The sequence below is a fragment of the Nannospalax galili genome, unplaced genomic scaffold (genome assembly GCF_000622305.1).
Source record: "Nannospalax galili isolate Female #2095 unplaced genomic scaffold, S.galili_v1.0 scaffold211, whole genome shotgun sequence".
NCBI lineage: Eukaryota > Metazoa > Chordata > Mammalia > Rodentia > Spalacidae > Nannospalax > Nannospalax galili.
In genome coordinates, this window is record NW_008329624.1 from 3,056,137 (window position 1) to 3,071,244 (window position 15,108).

A 15,108-nucleotide genomic window follows, 5' to 3' on the forward strand; every position below is an offset into this window, starting at 1 on the left:
CGCCGCGCGCACGCCTGGGTAGAGATCAGGGATCCAACTCAGATCATTGGGCTTTGTGGCAAGTGCCTCTACCCACTTTGCCATTTTGCCCACTTACAAAAGGCAATTCTTTAAGATGAGAAACAAGTAAACCAGCTTGTGTTTTGGTACTTAACTTTCAAACTTGTTTAGTCTTCAAACCTTTTTGCAAATTGCACCATGTGTAACATTACTTAGAAAGCTACAAATTATGACTCTAGCCCTCATGAAGACACCTAAATGCGACCCTCCCTCCTGAGAAGCCCCGGCCAATGTCCTTCTCTTAGGCACATGTTCTCTTTTATCTCTACTTAGTAGACTCGCTAACTTTGTTTACTCTGACTGTTTTCCTGCAGTCATAGTCAAGGATCTGGCATTGTCGGAGCAGAGTCCCTAAGGGAGAATTCTAGGCTGCTGGCAGGACTGGGCTGGGTCTCCCTGTTGCCTGCTGCAACTGACAAGTATGATAGTATATTATTGGCCTCTCTCAGCCATGCTGATGATCAACCTTCCTTGTCAAATGGCATCTTGTCAGTCCTACCTGGAGAGATGGAGGATCTGTCTTTGGCCTATGGTCAGCCCCCAATTGCTACCCCACAGCCTCCAGTCCTGGAATCCTTGTGTCCTCTTTGGTAGGGGTAGAAGTTTCCACCAAGGGGCACTTGATGACTGACCACTACCTCCCAGGGTCAACTAGAGAAGGGGGGCAGTGTGTGCTGGCTTGTAAGCAGGTGGTTCTGGAGTTGCTGGTCTACCTGGGGACTCTGCCACTGTTTCCAACCTGTAAGGACATGTGGTCTGACAGGTATACATGCTCTTTAGGGGAGGAATTGACAGAGACAGGAAGTGGAATCTGTCTTAGAAAATGTGGGCGGTAGAGCTGTTGAATTGGAGCCTCCGAATATGCATCAGATAAACATAGGCTCAGTCCTTACAGTGCTTCTTAAGGTTCTCCATACTTGCCTGTCCTAAGTGGACATCTTCAGAGAGCAGGAAGTCATGAGGGGCCAGATCATCCCCAGCTTGTCTGCCCTGAGGCCCATGTGAGGCATCATTTGCTGTCATCTCTCTTTTTAACATTTCACTCAGGAATCTCAATTCCTTGTGGAGATTTCTGGATTCCTGGTGCTTGGAAGGACAAACCAGTGATTTCTTTTCTCATTTCTGTGATGACAGAGGCGACTCCAGCCTGGGCACTGGCTTCTCAGTGGAGGCCTGGAGCTCTTAGGCAGGGAAAAGCCCACTTTTATTTTCATCCATCCTAACCAAAGGTCACATTTCCACCAGTTTGGAAGGGAGAGAACTCACCATGTTACCCAGACCCCTGACCTTGTCAGTAATAGAAATGATAGACATTTCTACTTTACATGAAATCAAGAAGTGGCATTTATTTTTCTTACTGATTTGAAATTAAAGTGGTTAGTAGACCCTGCTGGGTCACCATTACCACTATTATTATTGCCTTTTTGAGACAGGGTCTCATTCTGCAGCTGAGGTTAACCATGAATTCTTGGTAGTCCTCATGCCTCAGGTCCTGAGTGCTAGGATTATAGGTGTAAGCCCCCACACCCAGCTTAGATTTTGTTATTTAAGATGGTGTTACTAGGGATGGTGAGATAGCTCTGTGAGTCAAGGTGCTTGCTACCAAGCCTGATGACCTGAGTTTGATCCCCAGGACTCAAATGGCAGAAAGAGAGCTGTCATCTGCCCTCCACATGTGTGTCATGAACACACACACACACACACACACACACACACACACACAAAATAAATGTAAAGTAAAAAAATTTTTAAATGTTGTTAATTAAGCACGTATATTACTACATATTAAAATTTTTTATGATGCTGGGGTCAAATTCAGGACCTTGAACACTCTAGGCAAATACCCTACCACTGAGATATACTATACCCCAGCCCTTAAATATTTGAATAACTAGACTCCAGTGAGATTGGTGTCCTTTGTTCTTTGTTGATTTTTTTATAGCAGTTTTATTGAAATACAATCCACATACCAAACGACTTATCTCAGAAAATGTGTGGGTTCCATATTTTTTTAAAAATATTTTATTTATTGATTTTTTTACGTGTATGCATGTATTGCCTGCATGTAGGTAAGCGCACCCATGGCACCCATGTCGTGCAATGCCCAAGGACAGAAGAGGCTGTTGGATCCCCTGGAACTGGAGTTATTGACAGTTGTTAGCTGCCATATGGGTGATGGGATTCAAATCCAGGTCTTCTGCAAGAACAACCAGTGTTCTTAACCTCTGAGCCATTTCTCCAGCCCCCAGGGTTCCATGGTTTTTATTTAAAGTATGCTTATGGGGTCGTGCCACATCACCTCAATCTAATTTTAGAATATTTTTGTCCCGCCTCAAAAGAGACTCCATTAGCAATCCCCTGGTCTCCCGCTCCCTCTCTCAGCCCTGGTGACCACAAACCTGCATTCTGTCTCTCTAAGTCTGCCTGCGCTGGATATTGTATAGATGGGATATTTATTGAGGGTCTTTGTGTCTTTCACATAGTGACGTGTTATCACACTGCACCTGTGTTTGCATTTTGCTTCAATGTGTTTGAAGCATCATCCTGGGAAAGGGTTTATAGTTGGCTCCAGGATCAGCAGAGGTACCTGTGACATCCCAGCAGGGTCCTTGTCCATTTTGCTTTTACTCCTAAGCCAGGCTGGCCTTTGTTTGGGCATTGATAACTCAGCTAGTCACTCAATGGGCAGGATCTGCAGCCTCCAGCCCTGGGCCACCCTGGCCCCTGTGCTTAGATGCCCCCCAGTCGAAGCAGGTGCCTAGGAAGGAAAGGCCTTGCACACAGATAATGGGCCTCACCCTGTTTCTGAGCCCATACAATGCAATGTGAGATGGTATGACAGGACAGACTCAAGGTACCCCAGCACTGCCAGCCACCTTGGGGCTCACCCTACCTTCCCCAGCCCCTGGGAAGCTTCCAGAGAACAAGTTTTCTGTGGGAAGGTCTAAATCCTTGCAGCTCTGTGATTCTCGGATCCTAAAACCTGCACACATGGTGTCTGTGGGCAGCGCTATTGTCTGTGCATTTCCTTTTTCGCGTGGGTGAGAGCCAGATTGGCAAGCCCAGTGTGAATGAACGAGCGGCTCACTTGCTGATGTCTCTCTGATGTGTTTCCCCCCCAGCTCCGGAAGAGAAGGAAGTCATTAAAGGACAGTATGGCAAGCTGACGGATGCCTACGGATGCCTGGGGGAGCTCAGGTTAAAATCCGGTGAGTATCCATGGCTCAGCTGGAGCAGTCTGGCCTCCATGCTGTGGGCAGTGCCTGGCGTCCGCCTGGGGAGGCCACTGAGTGAGGTGCCACTTTCGTCTCCTAAGAGGTTTTATCTCTCAGCCTGCTCCTCCATGGTGGGGGGGTGGCATGTCCCCTGTCTCGGTGAAGGAGGACATGGCTTCCAGCCCTGGGTGCCGGGAAGTTCTGCACTATTGCCCTCCATACCTAAGTTTTTTCCAAGGTTGGTCCAAGGCTTCTCCTCTGGGGTTGTGTGTGGTTTTCAGGGGGCATCTGTCCTCTTCTAAGGTGTGCCAAGTGGGTAAAGATGCTGCCTCAAGCAGATGTCAGAGGCTAGCACTGGAGTCTCCCTGGGTGTATGTGGAGAGAGGAGGGGCTGGCCTGGGGGTTGGTGGCAAGGAGAGAAAAGCCACTGATGCTGAGTGTGGGAGTGAGAGAGAAAAGGAGCCTGCATCCGATCGTGGCTCTGACAAAGAGAAGCTAGTGCACAGGAAGAAGTGGGCAGCCTGCTTGCCCTGAGACCGGGCTGAGCCATCCGCCACCAGCGACACCTCCGTGGCTCCTGTTCTCCTTCCCTTACTCCTGGTCAGAAGAACCTGCCTTAGGTCAGCCCCACCTGTCATCAAGACCAGGTTATGGAGTCCAGTGGCCTCCCAAGCCAAGGTCAGGGTACAGCTCACATTCCTGCTGGGAGTGGCTGGGAGATGTCCAAATTTAGGCCTCAGAGGCTTTTCCTGAGCACAACAGTGAAACTTCTCTGTAACACACGGCCTTTATTTATACAGGCAGGATTTTAGGACTGACAAAAGTCTTGACATGCTTGCCACTACTTTTCTGGGCCATTTCTGTGATGGAATGTTTTTTGCTTTTTGGTTTTTTTCCCATGAGCTATGATGATTGCATCCTTCATTTCCAAATCGGAAATGTTTAGGAAAAATGAATTTATTAAATGTCTGTTCTGTGCCAAAGGCTAGACACAGGTTAACATATTCAGTCTTAAACATAAGCCAATGTGATAATCATCTCCCTGTTTACAGTAAAACAAACAGGCTCAGAGATTCAGCCTCAGTGTGAGGAGCTCAGCTGGAATTCAGAACAAACCCAGCTGCCTCTAAACACTTTTTCATAAGAATGTGTGCTGCTGAGACATTGGGCAGGGTTTTCTCTCTGCTCTGTTTGAGGTTACTCCCAGGGCCCTGCGTTTATGGTAAAGATGGGATTGGTGCTTCCTCTATTCTGGATGTGACGAGATCAACTCAGTGTTAACCTGTTCCCCAAGACAGAGGAGGTAGGCATTTTGGCTGTCCTGCTTGTGTGCAGAAGGGAGGCCCGCAAGCTGACTTCTATACTGTCTGTCGTAGAGCCATCTCCCGTGGTATAACAGCCTGGCATTCAGCATGGCTCACAATCAGATCTTACAGGTATAGTTGGCAAGTTTCTTGAAACACAAATAAATGATTCATTTTCATTTGACAGGCATTTTGAGTCAGGGAAACATGGTACTTGACACAAGTTCAAGTGGGACCAAAGTTTCACATGTGTGCCTGTGGTACCACAAGCCACCTTGTGTGTCTTTATATTGGGGAGCAGGTAGCTGGTGTTCAAGGACAGGAAGAGTGATACATGATGCCTTCCCCATTCTACAGGACAGTCAATTTCCTGAGCTGAGAGCTGGGGTCAGCTATTGAGCATTGGTTCTGACCAGGATGGGGACAGCCCATAAAGAATTCTTGTTTGAGTGAGCCACGGTATCTGTGGGGTCCACAGTGGGGAGTAGAGAGACGCCATGCCTTCCCTGAGCTGACCCTCTGAGGATTGAGTGGATATAGCTCTGTTGGGCCAGACCAGCCAGCCAACCAGGGTGCCTGCTCAGTGGGAAGCTTGGGTGTATGGAGGCCTGCAGGCCCCCAACATAGTTTCTAATGTCCTCCCAGACCACAGGACAGCCTGCCGGAGCCCCCTACAGGGCTGCTGCAAGTCTCTCTGAGTCTGGGAAGGAGTTTGACTTTTAGAATGGAAGGATTAGTTGTCTCTTGTCAGCACATTCTGGTGTGTCTGAAGGATGGGAGGATTGGACATTTTAAACTGAGCCTTTCAAACCAAATCCCCTTTGGTATAGCAAGGGAACTCTCCTTTCCCTTTTGTCTCCCTGAGCCAGAGCTCAGCTGTTTTCTTCTCTGTTGAACCCTTGGGTGTTCTGGGCAGCTGAGGGTGGTGCTCCTGAGGATGTGGCCTCTCTGCTAGCCTCCCCTTGGGGTTTCAATTCAGACAAGTGGTTAAAGTTCAGTCAAACAAAGTTGCAAAAAAGCCTGTCCCAGGCTCCTAGCTTTATATGAGGGGACCAGGGTCCCCTTTCCTCCCTGAAATGCCAGCAGGAAGGGGTGGGAGCCCTCATAGTTATCCAGGAGCCAGCTTATCCACAATATAAAGGGTAGAAAGTAAGTATACCAAAAAAGAATTCACCCCAGTGATCACAGGGGTTTGACCCCTCTTTGGCAGAACTCGCAAGTCCTTGTTTCCTAACTTCAGGGGTCTAGGCAAACCTGTCTGCAGTGAATTCTCTCCTGAGTTGTGCAGTGCGCGGCCTGTGAGGCTGCACACAATGGCCCGGGACACGCTCCCCAGATCACCCGGCTTCTGGCTTTCAGCTGCATCTTCACAGTGGACTGAACCTCTGTGTTCAGCCACTCTCCCTAGGGCTGTGTTCCCATCTGTAAGAACAGAGAACAGCCTCATCTCTCCCACACAGTTAAAAAGGTTTTTTCATTTTATTTATTTTGGGTATGTACACACACACATGTGTATGCACACGTGTGCCATGGTACAAGTGTGGAGGTCGGAGGACAACCTGTGAGAGATTTTCTCCTTCCAGCACATGGAAACCAGGGACCAAACTCAGGTCCTCATGCTTGAGAGCAAGTGTCTTTACTTAGTGACCCATCTTCCTGGCTTTCTCATACAATTTTGGTGGGCTTTTTTTTTACATACACGCATACTAATTAGTTAACTGATTGATTAATGTTTGTATGCACATACATATGCGTATCCATGTGCATAGGAAGTCAGAGGACAATTTGTAGAAATTGGTTCTCTCCTTGTACCATGTGGTTCTCAGGGATTGAATTCAGGTCATGAAGCTTGGCAGCAAGTACCCTTATCACTGAGCCCTCTCGTTGGCCCTCCCAAAGGTTTGGGGTTTTTGTTTTTTGTTTTTTGGGTTTTTTTTGGTTTTTTTAACTTTACACACATATGAGTGTTTTGCCTGCATGCATGTAAGTGCACCACATGCATGTAGTGCCTATGGAGGCCAGAAGAGGGTGTCAGATTCCTTGGAACTGGAGTTATGGACAACTGTGAGCTAGGTGCTAGGAACTGAACCCAGGTCCTCTGCAAGAGCAGCCAATGCTCTTAATTTCTGAGCCATCTCTCCAGCCACCTCCCCACCTGCCCCCAGTTTTTAAGAGTTCTTCATGACGATGTAACATGATAGTCTTGAAAACTGGCTTCAAACTTGAAGCAGGCAGGTTGTGGGAGTGTGGTAGGGTGTGATGTGGGAACGGCTGCTTTTCCCAGGCTGGTGAAAGGAACTTGTGTCCTCCCCACACTGTACCCTGAGAAGCTCTGCTATCACCCTCTTCTGTGTTGGGTAGAGATAGTGTCAGAGAAGGGCTTTGAGAAGACTAGGCCTGAGGTCATGGGCCAGGCTGGTGGCTGCTTCCTTGAGTGGTTACTCTGCATGTGCTCCCAGAAGTCACTTGAGAAGGAGATTGCTCTTGAGAGGGGCATTTGAGTCATTAGCTTTTTCCATCTAGGACTTGCCATGTTTGTAGCAAGTCTTGACATGGAATATTGTCAGTCTTATGATAATTTATTTTAATACTCACACCCAGGGATGTACTGGCAAGTACCTGACACCAGCTGCAGGAGTAGAGGCTCTTACGTAGTGTCTGTCAATTTCCTTGGTGTAAATTCACCAGCCAAGGCTGGTTTCAGGTTCCTCTGTGGGGTTGGATAGTGCTGTCCACATGTAATCACAGACTGGGAGCCCAACCACAATGTGACACTTAGGGTGCTGCTTCTGTGCTCTGAAAACAGAAGAGGAGAGGTGTGGGATCTCTCCCTTCCCTCGTGCGTCATTGGACATCGGTCCACGAGGGCAAAGGGAGCAGAAGTGATGAACAGGGTCAGGAAGGCCGGTGAGCACTAATGGAAGAAAGCCCTTCCAGGGAGGCAGGTTCAGTGATACAAACAGCTCCAGACTCAGTGAAACAGCTCCGTTTATTCAGTGGGGGTCAGGGAAAATATAGTGTGGAGGCAGCAGCCAATGCTTCAGCTGATAGGTGCTCATGGTATGCTTTATTTACATGTGGCAGGGGATCCTATCATCCGACTATGGGGAAATGCCTAATTATCATATAGAAAAAACCTGGGGGTAGTTTTTACTCCAGGTAACTATGCCAAAGGTCATGTTTCAAATGAGGCCAAGCATCCGTGCTTGGAGGCACTTTCTAGGTAAGTCAGACAGGAAGCTCCTGCTGAGAAAGGAGCCAACCTTAACAGCAGGGTTCCCCAACATCTCCCCCTGTTTTGTTTTATAAATGGAGAAGTGTCATCACAAGCTTTAGAAGCCAACTCATCTATCTCAGGAGAGTCCAAAGTTTGATAACTGACCATGACCTGATTGGTAGTAATTTTTGCAATGGAGTAATTTGTAAGAAATTGTATGAAACAGGGAGCAAGCATCAAAATAACATAGCATAATCATGGGGCTATTGATATTGTAACATTCCCCCTTCTGAAGAGGTAACCCCAAAATCCTTTTTGGATAAGAGCTCCCAAACAGTTTTAATGTTTTGGGCCCTTTGGACAGAGGACTTTGTCAAAGGGCCCAAGGACATGTTGACTTTTAGCCAAGAAAGAAACTGGCTACTTTTCCCTAGCTGCCTAGCCAATTTCTATCTCCTATTCTTATCATACCACCCTCTACAGAGGCTTATCCAAATTGCCAATAGGAAATTGGAACGCAGACCATTCTGGCTTCTTCCATGCTGAACAGGTGCCTGGAAGATGTGAAGGAAAAGTAAAGGTACGAGTAAGGGCAAGAGTAGTTAGTATTACAGTTTTTAGGCAGGGCCAGAAAATGTCCAAATTAAAGTCCGTTGGAATTTCTTGATGAGGGTTCCCAAAAGCATCCATCTGCTGGGTTCCTCCTCAATTTTCTTTTGCCTGTCAATGCTGGACTGATGATTGATTAACTCAGGATTTGTTGTCAGGCACTTTGATAACCGTTGAAGTGGCTAGAATCAGTTGCCTCTTAAATGGCCTTTAGATAGGGAGAGAAAACAAATTTATCCATCATTTTAGAACAGTAGTGGGTTGCCTCCCTCAGCTGCAGGTGGGCACTACAGTATTGTAGACCAAGAAGAATCAGCTCCCTCTTAAATGGCCTCTAGATAGGGAGAGAAAACAAATTTAGCCATCATTTTAGAATAGTGAGTTGTTTTTCTCAGCTGCAGGTGGGCACTACAGTATTGTAGACTAAGACTGGGGATCATACCATAGAGGCACATGGTACTTAGAGCCGACCCTCTTCGAGGGGAGAGGCTCAGGCACTTTTAAACTCCTAGTGTGTCCCTCTGTGAGGCCCAGAGAAGGTAGCAACTTGTCTGAGGCTCCATAACCTAGACGCGTGCCGGGTCTAATCATCTTCTGAATTGATTTTTTAACCTTGCTACAAGATCCCCACTGGTTTCAGGCCCTTGGACTCAGCTCCACTGACTCCTTCTGAGACACTCACTGGGCCTCGCTGGCTTGTCTTTGCGTCTTGATATCAGAAAAATAAATCCTGTTCACAAAAGCAAGGCCCAGGTTCTCTACTCAAGATGAGTCTCAGGAGGGACCTTATACACCTGAGGCAGGTGAACCCCTCAGGCCTTGCTTTGTCCCCCATCTATACCTCTGTGGGATTGCTGGCCTAGAACATACTGATAGGTGAGCAGGAGCTAGTGATCTCTGATGATCTACTGCTAGGTTTGACCCTGGATATTTTCTGAAAATTTTGTAACACATGGAGTACAGGTGAGGGTTGTTAAAGTTGCACAGGATAGTCAGGCCAGTATGGCCAGTATGGCCAGTCAGGACCAAGCAAGGCCTTCCTGGAGAGGCCCTGGGTTCCAAGCTTAGGCCCAAGCTTCTCTGTGGCCACAGAGGTACACAGACATGGGTGCTCCTGAGAAAACAACTCCCAGATCCTTAACTCTTTCCAATAGCTGATCTGTCTAGGAATGTATCCTTGACGGAGAACAGGTTTCTTATCCTCTAGGTCCCACTCTCAGTCGTGCTTATTCTGTGTTATAAGGACAGGCACTTTGTCCCGTCCAGAGTATGACCACGATGCCTTGCTCTGGAGATGAGGAACTCCAGGGTGATATGAAAAGGCATACTTCAAAATATTGTCAACAGCTAGGTATGGTGGTGCAGACCTTTAATCCCAGCACTCAGGAGGAAGAGGTAGGTAGATCTCAATGAGATTGAGGCCAACCTGATAGTCATAGCAAGTTCCAGACAGCTGGAGCTATAGGGAGACCCCTGTCTCAAAAAACAAAACAAAACAAAAACATGTCAACAGGATCCGGTCATTCAAACAAGTGGTTCTCCACGAGTCTTTCCCACTTTTCTAAATTCTTCAGGAAAGCATAACCGCTCCTTCCCTTCTTATGTGTTTCCTAACCGTACTTCCCCTGATGCTTTGGGCTGCCCTAGTATCTTGTATTTCTTTACTATTTCTCTAAAGCTCCCGTCTCCTCCCAGCCATGTGGCTACTAGCCAGCCATGTATCTGACCTTCATGACAGCTCTAAATGAGGATGGTTTTATGGCTTTTTTCCTTCTCCCCCCATTTTCCTCCTCAAGGCAGCTGCTGAGATTTATGGCTTGTCTGCCCTGAGGAATTTTCCTTAAATTCTAATAAAATTATCCTAAAGTTTAAAAAGACAGAAACAAGCTGAGCGTGGTAGTGCACACCTTTAATCCTAGCACTCAGGAGGCAGAGGCAGGCAGATCTCTGTAAGTTCAAGCCAGCCTGGTCTACATAGTGGGCTCCAGGCCAGCTGGGGCTACAGTGAGACCCTGTCTCAAACAAATCAAAACAAACATCAAGAGTGTTGAAGTCCCCCACATCAGTGACTCAGTACAATGTGTTTGCAAGTTAGAGGTCAGTCAGCGGTTGCCTTTTCACCAAACTGAAGGAGACCTAAATTGAGTATGATCTGTCAGCATTAATAGTAATTTTGTCAGTAGGTTACTTTTTTATTTTTTTCTAGTTTTGAGTAGTAACTCAAGGGGATTTTGAAGAATTAAGTGACATGTCTATAATGAAACTCTTTTCCTGTTTATTTATTAACATGGACAGTTTTGTGTAGTTTTTTACATCTATAAAAATGAAAAACCGAATTAGAAATGGTGTAGAGTCTACTGTCATTCCATTAATCAATAATATTTACCCATCTTTTATAAAGTGTCTTCACAACACATTTTTATACTTACCATGGCTGGAGAGATGACTCAGCAGCTGAGAGCACTGGGTTTGGTTTCCAGCGCCCACATGGTGGCTAACAACTGTCCATAGCTCCAGTCCCAAGGGATCCAATGCCCTCTTCTTTAAAAAAATAATTACTGGGGCTGGAGAGATGCCTCAACTATTAAGAACATTGGTTGTTCTTGCAGAAGACCCAGGTTTGAATCCCAGCACCCACGTGGCAGCTAACAACTGTCTGTAACTCCAGTTCCAGGGGATCCGACAGCCTCTTCTGACCTCCGAGGGCATTGCATGACACAGGTGCACTTACCTACATGCAGGCAATACATGCATACACATAAAATAAAAATAATAAATAAAATTATTTTTAAAGTTAAAAAAAATTACTCACCAAAGTAGTTTGTTTAAATTGTTTGGCCAATTGGGTAGTAAAAATAATCGCAATGATAACTCAGAAGAAACTCTTAAAATTGCCACATGGTGGCTGGGCGTGGTGGTGCATGCCTTTAGTCTCAGCACTCAAGAGGCAGAGGCAGGGGGATCTCTATGAGTTCAAGGCAGCCTGGTCTACATAGTGAGTTCCAGGCCAGCTGGGGCTACAGGGAGACCCTGTCTCAAAAAGACCAAAAAAATAAATAATAAAAGAAAAATTTGCTGCATGGTATTTGAAGAAGTGGTCAGTGGAGAATCAGGAGCACAAACTATGCTATGGTAGGGTGAGAGTCTGAGACAGGGAGGTTGGAGCATGCTGATGACATTGTAAACATCCAGTCGTATATTCCACTGGATGCTGGTAATGAAGGTTCTAGCAGTTTTATTTTTACCTGTCAGTCCAAAGAATATGCTGCACAGCATACTGTTACCAGTCAGCTGGAGGAGGCCTTCTGCTCTACCCAGATAGGCATTGTGGGTAGGCAGGGAGAAGCTTTTCAAGTGCTGGTCGTGGCAGCTTTTTTTTTGGCCTTTTTGAGACAGGGTCTCCCCTGTAGCCCCAGCTGTCCTGGAACTCACTATGTAGACCAGGCTGGCCTTGAACTCACAGAGATCTGCCTGCCTCTGCCTCCCGAGTGCTGGGATTAAAGGCGTGTGCCACCACACCCGGCTATGGCAGCTTTTGTATCCTTTAGTGTTTGACAGCCATGGGTGATGGCAGCAGACAGGTGGACGCAGCAGCAGGGAGTGTCCTCCAGTGTTACAGCTCTCATGCAGGCGTCTGGTATCAAAACCCTTAGTTATGCAGGTCTTCCAGCTCTCATGTAGGCCTTGTGTAGGAAGTCATCAGGGGTCCTTAGCCCTGAGCAGCAGTTGACACTGAAGCTTCAGGGCAGGCCTAGATACCGGGATTCCTCATTCCTTGACAGCAGCCAGTGTTGAAGCTCTCAGGCCTTGGTTGTCTGAGACCCCTGGCTTGGGCTTAGTAGCTCCTGACCTTTTCCAGGGACTATAGTCTCTCTTCTCTGGCTCTTCACAACCTGTGCTTCTTTGGCCTCAGCTGTCTATTCTCTTAAGCGTCCGTCCAGGCTGTTCCTGTTCCTGCTGTGGCCTCACTCTCAACTGCTTCACTGTCTATTCCTGCTGGCTGCCTTGCCACTTTTATTGCTCCTGGGCCCCTTGAGAGAAGACTTTTATTTGCCTAATGTTGCAATCCTAGGGCAGGCAGCACAGAAGGGTGTCTCATAGCCCTCTCACTAAGTGAGCCTGATCAGCCTGCTTTACAAAGCCTGAGGAGGGGTATTTGGACCAATCAGACTGCACTTCACATGCAAATTAAGGTTTGTATTTGTACCAATCACAGCATACTTTGCATATAAATGAAGGTTTATGTTTACACCAATTATTGCATTGTCCCTTTACACCACCCACAACAGTGCCTTTGCTAGGCCTCTGGGAAGGGCTCGCCCTCTGGCCTAGGTAGTTGCAATGCCATCTAGAATTCACTTAGGCTTCTGATAGCAAAAATGTCTGGTATAAAGGGTTTCAAACAGACTCAGTGACAGTTGTGCCTTCAGGAGCCAGAGCAACTGTGATCACTGTGTAGTTTTCTCAGGGCATCTGTGAAGTGTTCAAAACAGCTGCTATTAGCATAAGGATATCCCCTGACTGACTGTCAGCCCTTTTGCTCAAGGCATCAAGAATCCCACAGTTGCCAATTAGAATCAAATTGCCCATCCCCCACTGTACTTATTTATAAGGAAATGATACCTGAGAGGTTCTGGCAGTAAGAACTTAAAGAGTTTATCATTAAATAATACTGATTTTAGCCGGGCGTGGTGGCACATACCTTTAATCCCAGCACTCCGGAGGCAGAGGCAGGTGGATCTCTGGCAGGCAGATCTCTGTGAGTTCAAGGCCAGCCTGGTCTACATAGTGAGTTCCAGGACAGCTGGGGCTACAGGGAGACCCTGTATCAAAAAATAATAATAATGATAAAATAAAAGTGGGTAAAAGACACAAACAACAAAAAGCTGGAAAAAAAATAATGAGTGTATTGCCTGCATGTATGTGAGTGCACCTGTGTTGTGCAAAGCTGCCAGAGGTCAGAAGAGAGCTTCGGATTCCCCTGGAACTGGACTTAAGGATGGTTCGTAGCTGCCATGTGGGTGCTGGGAATTGAACCTGGGTCCTCTGCAAGAGCAGTCAGTGCTATTAACTGCTGAGCCATCTCCAGCCCCCTCCCAAGTTCTCTATTTTAAAAAGAAGGCATTAAAGTCTCTAGTTTTTTGTTTGGGGGGTTTGTTTTGTTTTGTTGGTTTTGGTCTTTTTGAGACAAGGTCTCCATGTAGCCCCAGCTGGCCTGGAAATCACTATGTAGACCAGGCTGCCCATGAACTCAAAAAGATCTGCCTGCCTCTGCCTCCCAAGTGCTGCGATTAAAGGCATGTGCCACCACGCCCGGCACATTTTATTTTTTTAAGAATATTTTATTATTTTTATTTAATGTGTATGAGTATATTGCCTGCATGTATATAAGTACACCTGTGTCATGTAATGCTGCAGTCAGAAGAGGGCATCAGATCCCTTAGAACTGGAGTTACAGATGGTTGTTAGCTGCCACATGGGTGCTGGAAATCAAACCTGGGTCCTCCACAAGAGCAGCTAGTGCTCTTAACTGCCCGTGCCGCGCAATGCCGCGGAAGTCAGAAGAGGGCTTTGGATTCCCCTGGAACTAGAGTTAAGGACAGTTCATAGCCACCATGTAGGTGCAAAGAGTACTGTGTTGGGCTGTTTGGCTACCATAGCATAGTTCTGTAGACAGGAGCTGTGGTTTACAAACATGTTTATTTCTCACAGCTCTAAAGGCTGGTGGTCTAAGATCAAGATGCCAAAAGGCCGGGGGGCAGGCAGACTGGGGCTTTAAAATGAATCCCTTGATTGCAACTTAATTCCAACCCACACTAGTAGCATGCCTGGGCATTACTCATGTGTGAAATGGTGATGGTGGCCCTCAAGAGCAGTGCTGTTAGGCCCATTGGCACTACCATCTGCCAGGAAAGGCACACCAGCTGTGGAGCCAGGCTTAGCTTGAGTAACTTGCCCAGGTGGTATAGCCAGAAAGTAGACTTGGATTCTAGTTCCCCTACTTGGTCACCTTAGGCTACTTAACCTCCCTGTGCCTCCTTTTCCCTCTCTATAAAGTAGGCTAACAATAGCAGCAGTTGGGATGATTAAGTCAATGTTTATGTAGCCCCTCACCATCCTAAGTATTAGCCACAGTAGAGTGCCTGGCTCCCACGCTCTCTCCTGGTGGTGGCTGAATCACCTGTACCCTCTAGAGCCCTGCCCTAGCTGAATGGCACCTTCCCTTCTTCTCATTCTCTGTAAGAACCTCCTGTACCTACCGTATACAGCCTTCTCCACCCCCCCACCCCCCAGGCCTCTGGCCTGTGTAGGGATGCTGGCTGCCTTCAGAGCAGCTTGGGACTTGGGCCCCACATACAGGCTAAGAGAGTGGGGCTAGCCATCCACTTCTTGGCTCCATGTGGGATGGAAAGCAAAAATTTCCATGCCTCTTCTTGAGCTCCCACCCCAGACTATGGGGCCTTTCCTTGACCATGCTGGAGGCACTTTAATGAACACTGCTTTTCCTCAGCATTAAGGTGACCAAGTACTGCAGACTTTTTCCAGCCAAGGCTGTGGGACTGCCTGCAGCCCTGAGGATGTTAGCCCCAACCAACTCACCTGTCCTACAGGGCAACTGCCTCTGCAGCTGTTTCAAAATGACTTCCTGAGGATGCACATGCAGAGCTATGAGTGAAACCAATATCCTGGCCCTGTGGGCACC

At 47.2% G+C, this 15,108-nt stretch overlaps 1 protein-coding gene across 4 annotated transcripts in view; it reads left to right on the plus strand.

The window, feature by feature from the left end:
• Synj2 (synaptojanin 2) overlaps positions 1–15,108 on the plus strand; it is a 105,632-nt gene that overhangs the window by 28,859 nt on the left and 61,665 nt on the right. For all 4 annotated transcript variants that reach the window (XM_008839488.3, XM_008839477.3, XM_029566745.1 and 1 more), the window contains one exon: positions 3,183–3,269. In XM_008839488.3, coding sequence (XP_008837710.1) covers positions 3,183–3,269 — 87 coding nt within the window. The remainder of the gene's footprint in view (positions 1–3,182; positions 3,270–15,108) is intronic.